The sequence below is a fragment of the Rhinolophus ferrumequinum genome, chromosome 18 (assembly GCF_004115265.2).
Source record: "Rhinolophus ferrumequinum isolate MPI-CBG mRhiFer1 chromosome 18, mRhiFer1_v1.p, whole genome shotgun sequence".
NCBI lineage: Eukaryota > Metazoa > Chordata > Mammalia > Chiroptera > Rhinolophidae > Rhinolophus > Rhinolophus ferrumequinum.
In genome coordinates, this window is record NC_046301.1 from 43,814,034 (window position 1) to 43,829,957 (window position 15,924).

At 53.5% G+C, this 15,924-nt stretch overlaps 1 protein-coding gene across 7 annotated transcripts in view; it reads left to right on the forward strand.

Annotated features, from left to right (window-relative positions):
* The window catches only part of PEBP4 (phosphatidylethanolamine binding protein 4), a 210,608-nt gene extending 199,849 nt beyond the window's left edge, over window positions 1-10,759 (forward strand). For all 7 annotated transcript variants that reach the window (XM_033134564.1, XM_033134567.1, XM_033134569.1 and 4 more), the window contains one exon: window positions 10,479-10,759. In XM_033134564.1, coding sequence (XP_032990455.1) covers window positions 10,479-10,633 — 155 coding nt within the window. In that variant the 3' untranslated portion in view covers window positions 10,634-10,759. The remainder of the gene's footprint in view (window positions 1-10,478) is intronic.
* Window positions 10,760-15,924: the final 5,165 nt, after the last annotated feature.

Here is a 15,924-nt window from a genome sequence, read left to right on the forward strand (position 1 = left end):
TGCCACCCTGCCGGTCTGTCTTCATTGGTCGTTAATTGGTCTGTTTGCCCGGTGCCATCTCAGTGGTAGGGCAAAGACTTCCCCAGCCGTAGCCCCTCCACCAGCTTCTCTGAGCAGCCCCCCTGGCACTCTGGAGAGGGCCCAGCCCTCCGTAGCTTCCTAATGGGTAACTCAGCCTGTTTGTCCTCAGCCCTCCTCCTGCTAGAGCTGGGGGTGCGGGAAGAGCCATGGACACCTGACCACTGCAATGCCACCTGACCCTGTGTGAGCCACAGCCCCTCTCTGACCCTTCCATTTCTCTTCAGGGAAATGGGAAATAAAATAATTCCTGTACACTCGACCACCGCCCCCATTCTAGGGAACGGCACATAATGTGGAACACACATATGCCAACTTGAGAGCACAAAGAGTACATCCCCCAGGCTGGCAGGAGAGTGAGTGGGTGGGTGGGTGTCGTCAGCCGTTTTCTCTCACCCAGTGACCCTGACTAACCTCCACCCACTGGGAAGCCAGCAAAGGCATTGTTACAATCCTGCCGCCCAAGGCTCCAGAGGAGAGGAGCGTGGAGCCCAGAAAGGCCCGTGGTTGAGTGATGGAGCCTTTCGGATGTGCTGAGCAGAGGCCACCAATCAGAGACGGCTCCAGCCGCCCTGGGAGCAGAGTTGGTGCAACCTTTCCACTGGTGAACCTTCCCCAGGTACCCTTAGCACCTTGCCAATCTGTAAATCTGTTTCAAGAGCTTTGCCAAAGACACACTTTCAAGTTTGGATACAAAGACAGAAGAGAAAGAAACATGCAGCTTGCCCAGGTCAGGATCGATTTCTCCAGGTCCCTGCATCCCCGTCTCACCGAAGATGTCATGAAGCGCCTTCCACCAGTGTAAGCGCAGCGATGTCTGGGGCTGGAAACTAGCACCTGAGCACACCATGCTCCCCCGCACATGGGAGTCTCGTGAAGTAAAGCAGTGCCTGAGTCCCACCTTAGACATGAAGATCCCAGAGCCGTGCCCTGGGCAGGACAGGCTCAGACTGTTCCCTGAGGGAACCTCTGGCGGGTCGAGTGCTTTCTGAGAGCAGGACGGAGGGAGAAGGGGACAGCATCAGGTGATGACGGGAGGAGCAATGAAGAGGGCCAAAGAGGAAGGGGGAGGCATGTGCGCCAATGAGACCCCCACCCCTGCCGTGGCTGGGGCCTGAGGTTTGATCCCTGCCCACCCTCCAGAAAACACAGTGGCCTGTGTGCCCTTCAGACCATACTGGCAGCAAGCAAGGAAGCTGGAACCCTATCGGGCCTGAAAACCATTATTAGTCCCTTTGGATCTTTGTCAAAACCAGGGTTTCTTGTTGGACCTCCAGAGCCACCCACCTGTCATCTGTATGAACACTTAGGAACTGGAGTTGCATCTGGGAAGAGTCCCTTTTTCTTCTGTGCCGTTTCGTTTGCCTCCAGACATGGAGGCAGGAAAATTATCCTCCCAAATAGAGCCCTGTGCAGGGTACTGGTCCCACTGTGCGACGCCTTCCATGAGCCTGGCACTGTACGCGGGGCTTTGGAGAGGACATGAGAGGGCACCGGGAATGTTCCCTGCCCTCAAGGGGCTTACAATCTACTTTGGAAACACTTAAATAACAATGCAGAGCAGCTTATAATTAAGCACTTAATTATGTGTTTCTGGCTGTAAGGGTACCTGGAAATCATCGGCTTTAGGAGTAGTCCCAACTCTTCCTAGGATCCCCTTCCCTGCAGGACAAATGCCCTCAGACAAGAAGGGTACAAAGGTATCTTACCGCGAGGTGGGGAAATCTGTATTCCAGTCTCTAGCTAGTGATTTGACTTTTGGGCATATCAACTAACCTCTCTGAGCCTCAGTTGCCTCATCTAGAAAATAAGGGGTTGGACCTAGATAATCTATGAATCTCTATATATGGCCAGGCCTGAGGCTATGACTAGCAGGTGGGGGATGAGATGGGCCCTGGAGAAGGAGGAGATTTGAATCCTTGAGTGAAGGAGAGAGGGAGCTCTGAGCTGGGAAACCACAGAGGCAAAGATGTAAAAAGCAAAAAAAAAAAGTGAGAAGAAGCACCCTTGGCGAAGGGGCGGTGATAGTGATGAAAGGAGAAAACAGTGGAAGGCTGTGGAGGTTCTTGAAAGCCAGGCAGAGGTGTGACCTTGATGCGTACCGTGGACAGCTGTTAACTATTGCCCGTGGAAGAAGTAATGCACAAAAGCACTCCTGAGAGCTGACTAACCTGGAGCCATGGGCAGAACTGACCAAAGCGAGAGGACGGAGGCACCAGAGGCATGGAGACCTGTGGTGTGGATAAGCCCAGGGGTGACTGCAAAAGCAGAAGCGGCCCCTGCACAACGTCGCAACTCCAAAGGCCTGGTGCTCTGCGAAGCACCTGCACGGAGCTTGGGGGACTTGTGGGGCCCTGGGCTGGACCAGCCCTCAGGAGGCAGGGCCAGGAAGCCCTACCAATAAGCACAGGCCCTGGGGCTTGCCTTGGTTTAGTTTTCTTTCCATGGGAAGGTATCTGTGGAGAGAGTGGGATGTCCTGGGGTATGAGTGGTATAACCGGCCACTGTGTCCTCTGGATGAGCAGGCAGGAACAGCTTCTAGAGATTGGAGGGGAAAGGTCAGTATGCAGCGGCCAGGAAGAGAGGATATCCCCTGGAGGATGGTTAACTGGACCGAGTCCTGTTGGGTCGCTTCCCTCCCTGGGACGGAGGTGTGAATGACAGGTTTAGGATGAGAAGGGAGTGTGAGATTATTCTAGTTGAACTTGTATGACTGGGGGGATGGTGGCATTGCTCGGATGCAGAGGCTGACACCCTCTGCAGGATTCCTCTTTGTTCTGTGACCCCAGGACAACATCCATGGGGTCAGCAAATGAGAGATGTTGACACCCACACTCTCGTGTGAACTTGGACAAGCCACCTCTCATCCCTGGGCCTCAATTTCTACATCAAGATAAGGGGTTGGATGAATTGGTCTACCACTGAGTGACCCTGAACACATTTGCTCCCAGTTTACCAAGCTCTCTCCCCATCCAAGTTCTGCCAGAAGGATGCAGAGAGCAGGTGATCAGGCTTGACTCGCCCAGTCACCCCCACACGCTTCTGAGTGGAGACCTTCAATCAGATACTGGGCCTCCATGACCACAGCAAGGGCCCTGGAAGGGGATTCGGAACAACCTTGCTTCCGGTTGCTTCCTTCCCACCCCACTCCTCCTGCCTGTACACAGCTCCTTCCGGTCCCCACCGGGCTTGGCACGAATGTCCTCCCTGTTCATCCCAACGACGCTAGGAGCTGTGTGTTCAAGGCACTGTGGTTGGAGCTGTGGGCACAGAAGTGAGACACATGGACCGAGTCCCTGCTCCCACGGATGAATGTGTCACCTGGGATAGCTCACAAAGAGAGAAGAGGGGGATATTCACGCAGCTCAAGCATGACCACATCCCAAATGGAGGAGAACGCTGATGCTTACAAAGCCTGAATGGGTGCCCTCTGACAAGTGCCGGACCCGTTTCACGGACAGTTGTCCCAAAAGCCACAGTTCACCTTCCCAGATTTGGAGCTGGCATTACCTCGGGCCTGGAATGTACTGGAGTTGCCCCCTCTGCTTCCAAGTTAACTTCCCTCCCCCAGCTCTAATCTCCACCCTCCAGCTCGCCCCACCCAACGCCCTGAATCTGCTCTCTGGCCTCCTCCAGGAGTCACGTCGGTTTCTGTGCTCATCTTCCTCACAGCAGACTTGGATCTGGAATCTATACTTCTAGATTCTAGGGGAACCAACTGGATGCACGGAAGGGGACACATCTGAAGAGGGTCCATACACACAGCTTTCCTTCGAACCTCGCACGGCACACCCTCCCGTACCACACGCTGCCAGAACGTCCATGAACTCCTGCTTTTTTTTATTGCCGTCAACCTGGCCATCACTCTCACCCAACAACTGATTTGCCTCCACCTGCCAACCTGGGCATACCATTTCTCCCCGTGCCCAAACCTGGAGCCCCCCGCCCAACTTCAGGACATCAATCCTGCTGATCACCTCCAGGACGCCTCTCCCAATGACCCCAGCCGGCCATCTTCTCTCAGTCTACACCTCTCAGACGCTCACATAACACTGTGTTGTACTTCCGTAGTCATCTGCTTTCCTCTCTTTTGTGTTACTCCATCATTTTTCACTTGGATGGGCCCCGCTTTCACCTCAAGACTGTAAATGCCTCAAGGAAAGAGATCACCTCTGTCTTATGTTTCCTTTCTACCGCCTGTCCCTGTGCTCAGCCCACTTTTGACGTTCAGTCAATTAGTGTGTTTGTGTATGGGACACACCCACGTAGGCACAGTCACAAGGCCCCACACACGGCTCATTCTCACACCCCCACGTTCACAAACACACCTCACCGTCAACTTCCTTTAACACCCAAAAAGACAGCCACCTCTGTAAGTATCATGCCCACAAAGGACAATTTCAGTATCCACGTCCTCCCTGTTCCAATGGTGGACAGGCAGGGCCATTTACACACCCAGCCTCCTGACCACCGGACCTCGTGGGGTGGCCAGCACAGTGGTCATCCTTGCCCCTGGGTGAATGAGGAAACTGAAACCCAGGACAGTGCGTGGCTTGGTTGATCAAGGATCCTCAGTTAACCACAAATTAATTTTCTTCATTTGACAAGCTCTCTGAACCTGTCACCAACTCGCCCACATTCCCTCTTTCCCCACCCAGCCCACCAGACTTCTGAGCCCTGGTGTGGACACAGAGGGGGAGCAAGTCCATCCTGCTGCCCTGGGCGCCCTTGGCAAGCAGCAGCAGCAGCCACCCCATGCGGTGCACCTACACGTCCCTTCCCCGTGGCCTGAGCGCTGTGTGGAACTGTGGTCTGCACCGTGCTACACCTCAGCCACCTCACCCAGAGGTGTCACGAGCCAGCCTCACGCTGCTCTGACGAGTGAGCCAGGGAAATCCCCTCTCTGCCAGGAGAGATGACGTGCCACAGCTTGCTCAGCCCAGGACAGTGCCAGTGCCAGGGGACCTAACGGGCCATACCAGGCGCAGGTCACAGTGGCAGCCTCAGAGGCCCGCAGAGAGAGTGCTCCTTGCAAAATGGGATAGGAGGGGCAAAGAAGAGTCCTGAGGCTCTCAACTCGGCAGCTCATAACCTGCTGCCCATCACCATAGAAAGCAGAATTGAGCAACTCCTGGGAGCCACCCACCCACCGGGGTCAGAGAGAAGGGGTGGACAGAGACTTGCCTCCCAGTGGGGTTTAAGTCTTGCTTGTGGCGCAGGGCACTGCGACTGACTGAGACAAGGGGCTCTAGTGGAAATGTTTGAAAGTGCAGGCCAACGGGCATGAAGGCAGCAGAGCGCCAAACAACATCAACAGGAGAAGGCCTTGGTCTGGAGGGACCGGGGCTGGGAAGAAATCCACCCGGCCTGTTGGCAGTGAGGGAAAAGCAGGAGGTGTAGGCAAAGGTGTAGGGAGGGGAGCTCTGACTGGAGACCAGCCCCAAACACACACACATAGACAGACACAAACACCACAGCCCACTGCAAAACAGCCCTTACTCCCCGCCATGACCTCCCATGGTGGTTCACCTGGCCAAGCCCCAGGACCCCCCAGAGCCCAGCCCCTGAGTCACCGTGTGGACTTGTGTCAGGCAGCCCTCTTCTGCCTCTGAAGGGCCCCACCCACCTGGCAGAGCGGGTAGAACTGGGGGCTTGGCAGCCGTCCAGAAGGGGCCGTCCTGGGCAACTCTCAGGCAGGTGCCCAGGCTGGGAACTGCCTGCACACTCCGCAGGCCCCAGGCATCCCTCTTCAGGAAGCAGGCCCCAGTCAAGCCAAACATCCACTGTCCAAAGCAATATGGAACACCTCATCGGGAAACCACAGATAATCCCCAAATTTCACCCCGAACTCCAGCCAGCCCTCACCGCCACCAAATACTGGACTTGATCACTGGGAGATCAACTGACGGTTTGGAGCCTCCTCTCCTCTCACTCCCTTCCCCACCCCCACCCCAGCCACAGGACTGAGGGAGGAGGGGGATCCACTTACTGGGTCCTTAGGAACGACACTTCTACTCTCCACTTCTCCTAGGGTCTCCTCCTCACCTCGGGAACCCTCCAGAATCCCCACCCTCTCATTCCCCCAAAATCAAAGTGGTCCCCTCTGTCCCCAGCCTCTCAAGCCCGCGGGATCAGACATTCAGCAAATATTCTTCAGGAGTAATTGGAAGAGATGGAACAAGGGCTTTTCAGCTCCTGAGTGGAAGTCTCTGGATGTCATTTAATGGCACACGAAAATAAAAGGCTCCGGCCTCCCGCCCACCACCACCAGGAGATCATTAATCTCAGGAGAAAGGCATCAGCGCTTCTATCACTGCAGCCAGCCCCGCAAAGAGCCAGACAAATTACAGACCCGAGCCTGGCGCTCATGGGGGGGGGGGGGTCACTTATTAGACTGGCGTTCAATTTTTGTTTGCTTTTCAGGGCCACTGTCCCCTGACAAGCAGCAGTGGTGCCCCTGCCTAGGGGGAGAGTCAGGGCAGGCCAGGGAAGAGGGTGACCACCTTGGTTAGACACAGCTCATCTGCCTGGGGTGACAGGGCGGCTCCAAGCCAGGTACCCCTGGGTCCCAGCAGAGGCTCAGGCAGCTCACATGGCCGCACGAAGGAGGTCACCCCAAAGCTCAGCATCCCTCCCGTTTTCTAGACCACCTGACTAGGGGGCTGACTCCCAGTGGAGGCTTCAGACCTCCCCTTCCTGGGCTGAGAGGAGAACACGTTCAGGCCCACTGAGGACCAAATGACAGGTCAGGTGGGGAATGTCCCTTGACTAGAGCAAAGACTCAGGGAACACTCTCCTATGTTATCAGGAAGTCTTAAGAGTGGGCCTGCGGGAGAGACTCTGGGGGTGCTGCCAGGGGAGGACCTCATCTGTGGCATTCGGAGGGTTCGCCGTGCTGCTGGCCAAGGCCACCCTGCGAAGGCCTAGCTCCTAATTCGTCCAGTGTTAACCGTCTTATTACATATTCATCGAGGTCCGGAGTGGGGCCTGGATAAAGTAGCTCCCCCGAGGAGGCAGCTGTCAGTGCTGGGGAGCCTGGACCGCAGGGTCCGAGATTCTCTTCAGCTCAGGGCTTCCACATGCTAGCCCAGGAGCTGTCTACACCCAAGTCCTACAATGGAAGGGGCTGCTAGACTCGGTGTAGCATCACTTTCATTGTCTCTTGGATACCTGTGTAACTAATAGGCCCAGCGGGGCTGTCCACCCCACGTGACGAACCACTCCCAAACAGTGGTAAGCCCGGCAGATCTGGGAAGCTGGGAGTAGAGACAGTGACTGTCAAGACCTGCCCCAGGGCCATTCCCAAACATTCCAGCCATTGGAGTCCCTGGAACTCAAACTCAAACCATGAGTCTTTGAAAGTTTGGAGCCCCTCTCCCAGCTCTTGAAGACAGGGCTCATTCACCCCTCCATCCCCCAGGGCCTAGTAGAGATCAGGCACACAGTGGTGGCTCAGAAGCCCCATGCCTTTAGACAAGTTTCCCTAACTCTCCCTTTGGCCCACTTCTGAAACATCTCTGACATCTAACATCTCTCACTGCTAACATCTTCCTTATCAGCAGGACCAGTAGGTGAGAGGGTGCCTCTAGGCACAGCCTGAATCTGGTTTTGCGGGATGGGAACGGTGCCCCCTAGAGTGGTGTAGGGACAGACCTGCCCGTCACATGCAGCACCCCACCCTGAGGAGACCAGACTTCTAGGTTCCCATCACTGGGTGGCTCGGGGGGTAGGCCTCAGACACCCTGCTCCTTTCTCCCTCCAGCTGGAGGCCTTTGAAGTGCACTCACCACCCTTCCCTGTCCCAGGAAGAGCCCATCCTGGGTGGGTCCAAGGTACAAGGGGAGTGGCCAGAGCTCAGACAGCAGCACTGCCCTTTTCCTGCGTGGCAGTGGCCTCCCCACAGCTTAGAGAACCAGCAGTGTCATACAGGATGGGGCTTTCCTCCACGTGGTGACCACGAAAGCCACAGCCTCCAAGCTCCCCATGTCTCCCCACACACCCCTGAGGAGGGCCTGAGTCACCCCCCTTCCTTCTAGAACTTACACAGGGTCAGTTCCTCTTGCCCTGTGTGGCAGGAAACGGGGGTGTAAGGAGTCTCAGCCAAGCCAGGGGAGGAGGCCGCGGGAGGCGAGGAGCTGGCGGCATTGTCCCTGCTCTCCTGAGAGATACAGAGGCTGGTCGGAGGAGCGGCCCAAGAAGCCCAAGAACCACAGGGTTGTCGGAAATGGGACCAGGAAGGAGCTGTGAGGACCCCGAGGCCCTCCAAGCTTCATCAAGAGAAGTCATCTGAGCTGGGGAAGGCACACTGCTGGAGAGGGCAGTGAGGACTCCCTCAGGGCGCAGGGGATTTCTTTCCACCACTTGCTCTGATCTTGTGATGAGTTTCAATTCCCTCCTTGCCACCGGGTTCCTTCCTGCCCCACTCAGTGGGGAAGGCCCCCTTGTCCCCATGCCTGCCACACACCAGTTCACCCAGAGCCCTTCCTCTGGTGTGCACATGCACACACATGCGCATGCACACGTACAAGCATCCACACATGCACACCCGTGTGCACACATATCCACCCACTTTCCCAGAGTCGTGAAAGCACAATTCTTTGCCAGCCAGCCAGCCTCCCTGAGTGCAGAGGACAAGCCCAGGCCTCCTAGTGGGAGACCCCAAGCATCAATCGCATACCTGACAGCCCAGCAGCCGCCTCTCAGACAGGACAGGCCTTCTCAGCCCAGCCACCCTTCCTCTGAGAGAACGCCTGGAACCCCTGTTTTCCATCCCAATCTGCGCGTGCAGTCACCGAGCCAGTTAGGATTTGAGGGAACCTGCAGAGGCCTTTTCCCCAGCACTTAACCTAAGAAGCAAACTCACCAGAGCCCCTCTGTGCACTGGGGATAAAAATAGTCTCACTCTGTGAAGACGAACTAAATGAATATGTGTGGAGTTCCTAGAACTATGCCTGGCACACAGGAAGCATTATATGAGTGTGTTACTGCTAGTAGTATTTTTTGCGTCGTCATTATTATCTTGTTTCTTTGGAGTAAAAATTGTCCTCCGTTTGAGAACGTCTTTGGCAAGCAGACAGCCCCTGGGAGGAGGGGTGGTAAATGGAGAAGACGACACTCAATGGACCTGCTTTCTTCCTTGTTAAAAAGGGTGGTGGGTGTAGACAGAGGACCCCAGGCGGGTAAACGGGCGGCTCTGAGAAGACTTCCAGGCTGCCACTCACTCACCCTGTTTTCTCTGTAGGTTACTCTCCTCCATCGGTCCATGCCCTCCGTAGGGCCACTGCCTATCTCTGCTCCAGGCAAGGTCTTCCTGGAGCACTCCCTCCAGCCAGGGACAGTTAGATTTAGCTAAAAAAAAGGGAAAGGGGGAGAGGGAGTGGGAGAGAGAGAGAGAGAGAGAGAGAACAGGATGCCCAGTTCAATTTGAATTTCAGATAAACAAGGAATCACTTTTTAGTATAAGTATGCTCCATGAAATATGTAGAACATGCTTACACTAACACATTATTTGTTGTTGATATGAAATTCCTATTGAACTGAGTGTCCTGTATTCTATCTGGCAACCATCCACCGAGGGTGCCTGAGGCCCAAGGTTTGGGAAACAAGAGCGTGGGAATACGCCTCTGACCACTTCCCTCAGCGTCTCCCCAGTGCCTGGGGCTGTGCCCTCCTTGCCCTGCTAACGAGGCCTGTTCACACTTGCCCCAGAAGATGCAACTCCCTCCATGCCCCGGTGTTTTCTCCCCTTAAGTAGGCCCCTTTGACCTGGGCACCAACTGGAATTCTCCACGCCCCAGCCTGGGGATATCTTACCCACAACTGGCTCCCTTTTAGGATTCAGGTGCTCAAGGGCGGGGGACGGGGCCCTGGCCATATGCCTTGCCCCATGACCTCTCAGGTGTTGGTTGGAGTTCCGGGAAGGAGACTGAATGAATGGCACAGACACTTCTGCCACCCTCAACCCCAGCAGCTGGGGTGACCAGGTGTGAAGAAAGGAAACGTTCGGGCCTCAGTCATGGGGTCAGGAGAGCCTGCAGGAAAAGAGGGGAGTGGGTGGAGGAAGTGAGCAGACCACCTGATTGGGCATTTCCTTTCTGCATGTGAATGAGAAGGGACAGTTATGCTCAATAAAGGGCACTGGAGAAGGGGACCAAAGGCCGGACTCTTAGTCGCCATTGTCTTCTGGGGAGCAGCCCCTTCCCAGGTGTTCGGCTAACATCTAGGGGTGTCCCTGCAGCTAGGAGCCAGAGGCATCCCCAGGGACTGTGCCCCTTCAGCCCAATGGTGAAGGTCATCACCTGCTGTCCCCACTTCCCCAGAGCTGGCAGCTTTCATCCCTGCCTGCTCTCAAGTCCATGGTTCTCTCTCACTGCCTCCCTGTGGTCTGTTTGTCCTTCCAGCCTCTTGGAAAATGGACAGATTTCTGAACCGCTATGACCTGAATGAACCTGAAGCAAGCACCCAGTTCATGACCGAAAATTACCAGGACTCTCCAAATTTCCAGGCTCCGGAAGGAAGAAGCAGTGAGCTCAAGGAGAGACCCAAGCAAAAATAACTGCCTGCCTGACCTCAGGCTTGGCCTTGCAGGTTGTGTGTCCTGTTGCCCACCATCGACAGTCTGGGTATGGAACCCCCTCTGCGTATGGAACCCCTTTTCTTCCAAATTAAAAAAGAAAATATCATCCAGCGCTCGCCAGTTGGATGTTTTGCTTCCTTGCCTGTCCTTCAAATACCAATGAGAGGAAATCAATCGATGTCTAGAACTGCGGACTGTAAATGCCACTTGGGAGGGAGGGGTTGCGGAATGGGATAGATGGACAGGCAGGAGGTGGAGACCCCTGGCCATGAACTGTCAGGGAGGCACTGTGTGACCTTGAGCAAACCTCTCACCCTCTAAAGTTCTGCTTCCCAAGTTGTGAAATTGAAGTAGGAAGAAAAGGTGTAGGGGCAGCTGGTTTATCACGTTTATTCAATACCGTTCATTCAATTACTGTCATCACCTACTATGTGCCTAACCTTCTGCTGGGTGCTGGTGATCCGTGTCTGAACAGGGAGGACAGAACAGGAGGCTTGCTTCATGGAGCTTACCGTCCAGTAGAGGAGGGCAAGATTCATCAGATGACCACAAGCAAATTACAGCAAATGTGACAAGTGCTCTGAGGGTGCAAAGAGAACCTGCTTTATGATGGATTGTGGGGCGGGGGGGGGGTGTCGGCCGGCCGGTAGGCAAGGCCTCCCAGAGGAAGTGATGCTTAACTTCAGGGCTGAAAAGCACTGTGAATGGGACCAGGGGTGGAGAGTATGCCAAAAAGAGGGAACGCTTCCAAGCTCCCGTGGCTAGCAGGGACAGGCGTGGCATTTTCCAGGAAATGAAAGGCCAGACGTAGGGCTACCTGGACAGGGGTGCAAAGACCAGAACATGCCAGGCTTTGCAACTGTACTGAAGTTTTGGATTACACCCTGAAAGCAATGAGAAATCACGGAATGAAAAAACAGATTGAAGGGAGAGAAGGAGCATAATCTGATTGATGCTTGCAGAAAGCTATAAAGAAATTCCTTGGTGTCTGCAAGGAAAGGAGTTTCGGTGTCTACCTCCCCCTGAATATCCTCTGAATGTCTCTTGGCTTTCCCACCAAGGACTCCTTGGAGGCACCTCTTTGCTATGGTCTCATGCATAGCCTAAACCCTGGTTCCTTAATTCCCCCACCCCCAACTCCAGTCCCCTCAGCACCCCCCAACCTCCACTCAGTTTCCCTCCAAGAGTTAATGACCCCTCTCTCCTTGGCTAGAATACAGCAATGCTGGTGACTCATGTGTGCAAAGTGCCTTGAGATCCCCAGATGAAAGGGGCAGGCTGCAGCCGGGCACCGCATTATTACCTCCTTAGAGCCAGGCCCCACATTAGCTGGAAGGCAGAGGGGCCCTGGCCAACCCCTCAGCCCAGCTGTGCACACTCTTAACCAGTTGGAAGATTTTCGTGGGGGGATCTCAAGAACGCACTGAGCTGGGAGACTGCCCATTTGAATAGGGAGGAAATTGGACCATGCTTCCCCTGTCCATTGATAGATTTGGCTCCCTGCCTGGGTGATAGACTCCAAGTTCTTGTTCCGGAGAAGGGCCTTTGATGCCAGCCCAGGTAGTGGTAGGAACTCCCTACTCCCTTCTACCCCACCAGACAAGCTTGCCAACAGCGCTAAAAGAAGAAACAAAAGGAAGAAAGTGTCCATGTGCAGTGTATGCAAGGCAGCCTCGGAAGGGACTTCCTGGGTGTATGTGAACCTCACAGTCCCCACAGCCCCCACCCCACCAGGCCCAGAGTGTAATTGGCAGCTCCGGTTGGAGCCCAAGGCTGGGATAAATAGCAGGTCGGCTTCCTAGAGCAGCCCCAGATCGAGACACATCCTCCCCTCTTCTGCTTTTAATTCCTTGTGGCTAGCATGTTTATTTTGGGTGAGGGAAAAAAAAATCGGATGTTTATCCTTCGAGGAAATTATCGGCTTGCTTTCCTTCCTTTTTTTCCCCCCTCCTTTCTTTTCCCGTGGTGTTTTGGGCTTTTAGTTCAGCTACAGGAGAGACCCCCACCCTCCTGGCCCCAAAATGTGAAAAAAGAACAAAGCTGGCCCAGGCTCTAGGCTAAAGCTAGTCCTGCCAGACAGCCCCTGAAAGCCACAGAGAAGGAGGTCCCAATGGCAGGGAGGGGAAACCTGGAGGCCCAGAGACCTCGGGAAACCCACCCATGACTCAGCCGTCTGTCTGCACAACACCTTGGGGGCTATTGTCCTTTTTCTTTTCACGGCCTCCTCCAAGAAGACACAAAATGAGCATGTAGATCTCTAGTGAAGCAGCTAAGAAATATAAGAGCCCATTAGTGACCCCTCTGCAAGGATAAGGAGAAATAATTCTATCATCATCATCACCATTGGATACCATTTGTTGAGCACCTTTTGCAGACCAGGCACTGTGCCAAGTGCCTAACATGTGGCATCTCCTGTGATGCATTCCTGCATGGTTTCACAGCCCACCGGAGCCTTCATACATATTGTCTCACTCAATTGTCACAATCTAATAATGTAGGTGTTGTTATTCTCATTTTATAGATGAGGAAACTGACATTCCGATACGTTAAGGAACCTGCTCCCTGTTCTGCAACTAGTGATGATGGCATCTGGTACTAACTCAAGCTTTGTCACTCAGTAGTCCGAAGCCAACAGTACTCTAATTTTACACTCTGGGCTACATAAAATAAAGGCCAGATCTTCCATTATTCAGAAGCCGTGTGGGCCAAGAGGGAAGGCTGGCAATTCCAGGAGAATTTAAGGGGGGTCTCCCCGAGTGTCTTCCTTTCCCCCAGCTTCAGCTATTCTCAACCAAGTAAGACTTGTGGGGAGGGCCAGCACCTGGACACTCACCGCAATGGCCTGGCCCAGTGCAAGGTTATTACCGACCCCTCACCCCACCTGCCCAGGGCAACTAACCCAACAGTGTGCTACCCTCCATGCACTGAATCACCCCCTCCCTCCTGAAACTGCCTGTGTGATAACTGCTCTTAGGGCAGGAAGAGAGGTGGAAAAGGAGGGGGAGCCATATAAGACTTCCTGATGGTGGTGATGAAGATGATGGTGACGATGAAGGTGGTGGGTCCAGGTGATGGGCTGAGCAGCCCTGGCATGGGAAGAAAGCCTGGTATACGTATTAGGTGATGTAGTTTTAAAAGTGCAACTTTTCTTAGCTAGAAGACCTAAATTCACATAGTCTCTATCACTTGATAGCCCTGTAACCGCGAGCAACTTACTCACCAGTTCTGGAACTGTGTTTCATCTGCAAAAATACCGTGTTTCTCCGAAAATAAGACGTAGCCAGACCATCAGCTCTAATGTGTCTTTTGGAGCAAAAATTAATATAAGACCTGGTCTTATTTTACTGTAATATAAAACCGGGTCTTATATAATATAATATTATAATATTATAATATAATATAATGTAATATAATGTAATATAATGTAATATAATATATACCAGGTTTCATATTAATTTTTGCTCCAAAATACGCATTAGAGCTGATGGTCCGGCTAGGTTTTATTTTCGGGGAAACACAATAGTAAAACAAAAAACAATGGAAGTCAGTGCTTTCCTTAAAGATCTGTCGCAATGGTTAAATGAGATAGCACAGAAGGCACCCAGGCCCAATTGTGCCTGGCGTGCAGGCAGCTCAGTAAATGCAGGTTTTCCTCTCCTTTCCTGCCTCTATCTCACCTGCTCTGCTCCCCAGCTCCGTAATGGGAAAGAGTCACTTTCCCCAAATGAGAGTCCTTCCCAAGAGACTCATCAAACAACCAACTTGGAGGAGCCTCAAGCCCCAGCCCGGCATCCCCCTCCCAAGCTGAGCAAAACATTGGGTGGCTTGGATCAGGAGAGACAACCCAGTTCCTTAGCAACTAACAAGCATTTCCCTGTAAAGACAAAGACCCTTCACTCAGAATGTTCCCTCCCCCACCCCCCTTGCATCTCCAGGTGTTTGATCACTGTGCTGGAGTGGGGCTAGAGGCTGCCCACCCCCCAGAGATCTAGGGGCCTCTTGCCCCACCCTCCCAGAAGTCCTGATATTACCTGTAATTATCCCACAGCACCTTTCATCTGGTGCTAATTACCTTTCCCATTTACCCCCAGGGGCTGCTGGGACAAGTGAGGTACACATACACACTCACACAATTGCCCATATTTCCCCTTCTGAGACCCCCGCTCCATTTTACAGATCAGGAAACTAAGGTTAAACACAGGAGCAATTCTTTGAGGGTTCACACTGAGAAATAGGAGCTGAAGAGGCTGGTTTAGGGAGAGGGGAGGACAAAGCCCCTGAGTATCCTGGGGGGTGAGAGACCAGGAAGGAAAAGAACCTTTTGTGGAAAGCCTTGCCAGGACGGGGGTCTTGGCTCTGAACGCTGCCTTGGTGCCACCAGATAGATAGATGCAAGCCACCCTGCTTAACACAGAGAGGACATTTCAAAGGGAAAAGGGGAAATATTTTAATAGAAAAGGAAAGGAAGAGAAAGAGTCTGAAAGAGGAGGAAATAGAAAAGAGGGACATGGCCATCTCTTCTGATGTAGCTGAAAGAACCACTGACCAGGAGTCGAGATCTGATTTATTACCAATGCTACCATTCACTGCTGTGTGAGCCTGAGCAAGTCAGCTGCCCTCTCTGGGCCTCAATTTCCTCGTCTATAAATAGTTTGTTATGGGTATTCTCTGAGGCCCCATGCTAGCTGAATGTCCTGCAATTCTGTGTGGTTATTTGGGGGAATGGTAGAGAAAGACACTATCACTGTCCCTTTGGCTGTGAGGTGAATGGAAGCCACCAGAACAGGGTAGAATGAGCATTCTTGGGATTAAGAATGAAAAAGAGCCAAGTGCATTTGGCTGCAAGGGCCAGAAGACCCTAGTAGGAGGCCCAAGTTAAAGAGGAGTTTACAGATGTGGGAGCTGGCGAACCTGGGATTTCAGAGGGACCCCTTCCCAGAAGCAGCAGCCCGAGAGAGAGAGAGCTCATCCTTCCCAGATCCAGGAAACCCATTTACAGAACCCAGTGCAGGGAGATTGTAGGAGCACCCTGGCCCTGTGTCTGCACTCAGGGACAGAGGGTAGAAATGCGACTCAGAAGCGGGGCAGAGCACAGAAGTGCCCCCTCTTTCCCTCATGAGCTGGAATCCACCCCACTGGCATTAGTCAGCTGGGCAGCGAGCAGAGGGTTCAAAGGAAAGAGGCTGAGCCTGTCAGAAAGGCAGACGCAGCAGGCCCTACGTTCCAACTTTCATTTCCATTCTCATGAAGAAAGCAGACAGTGGGCTGAG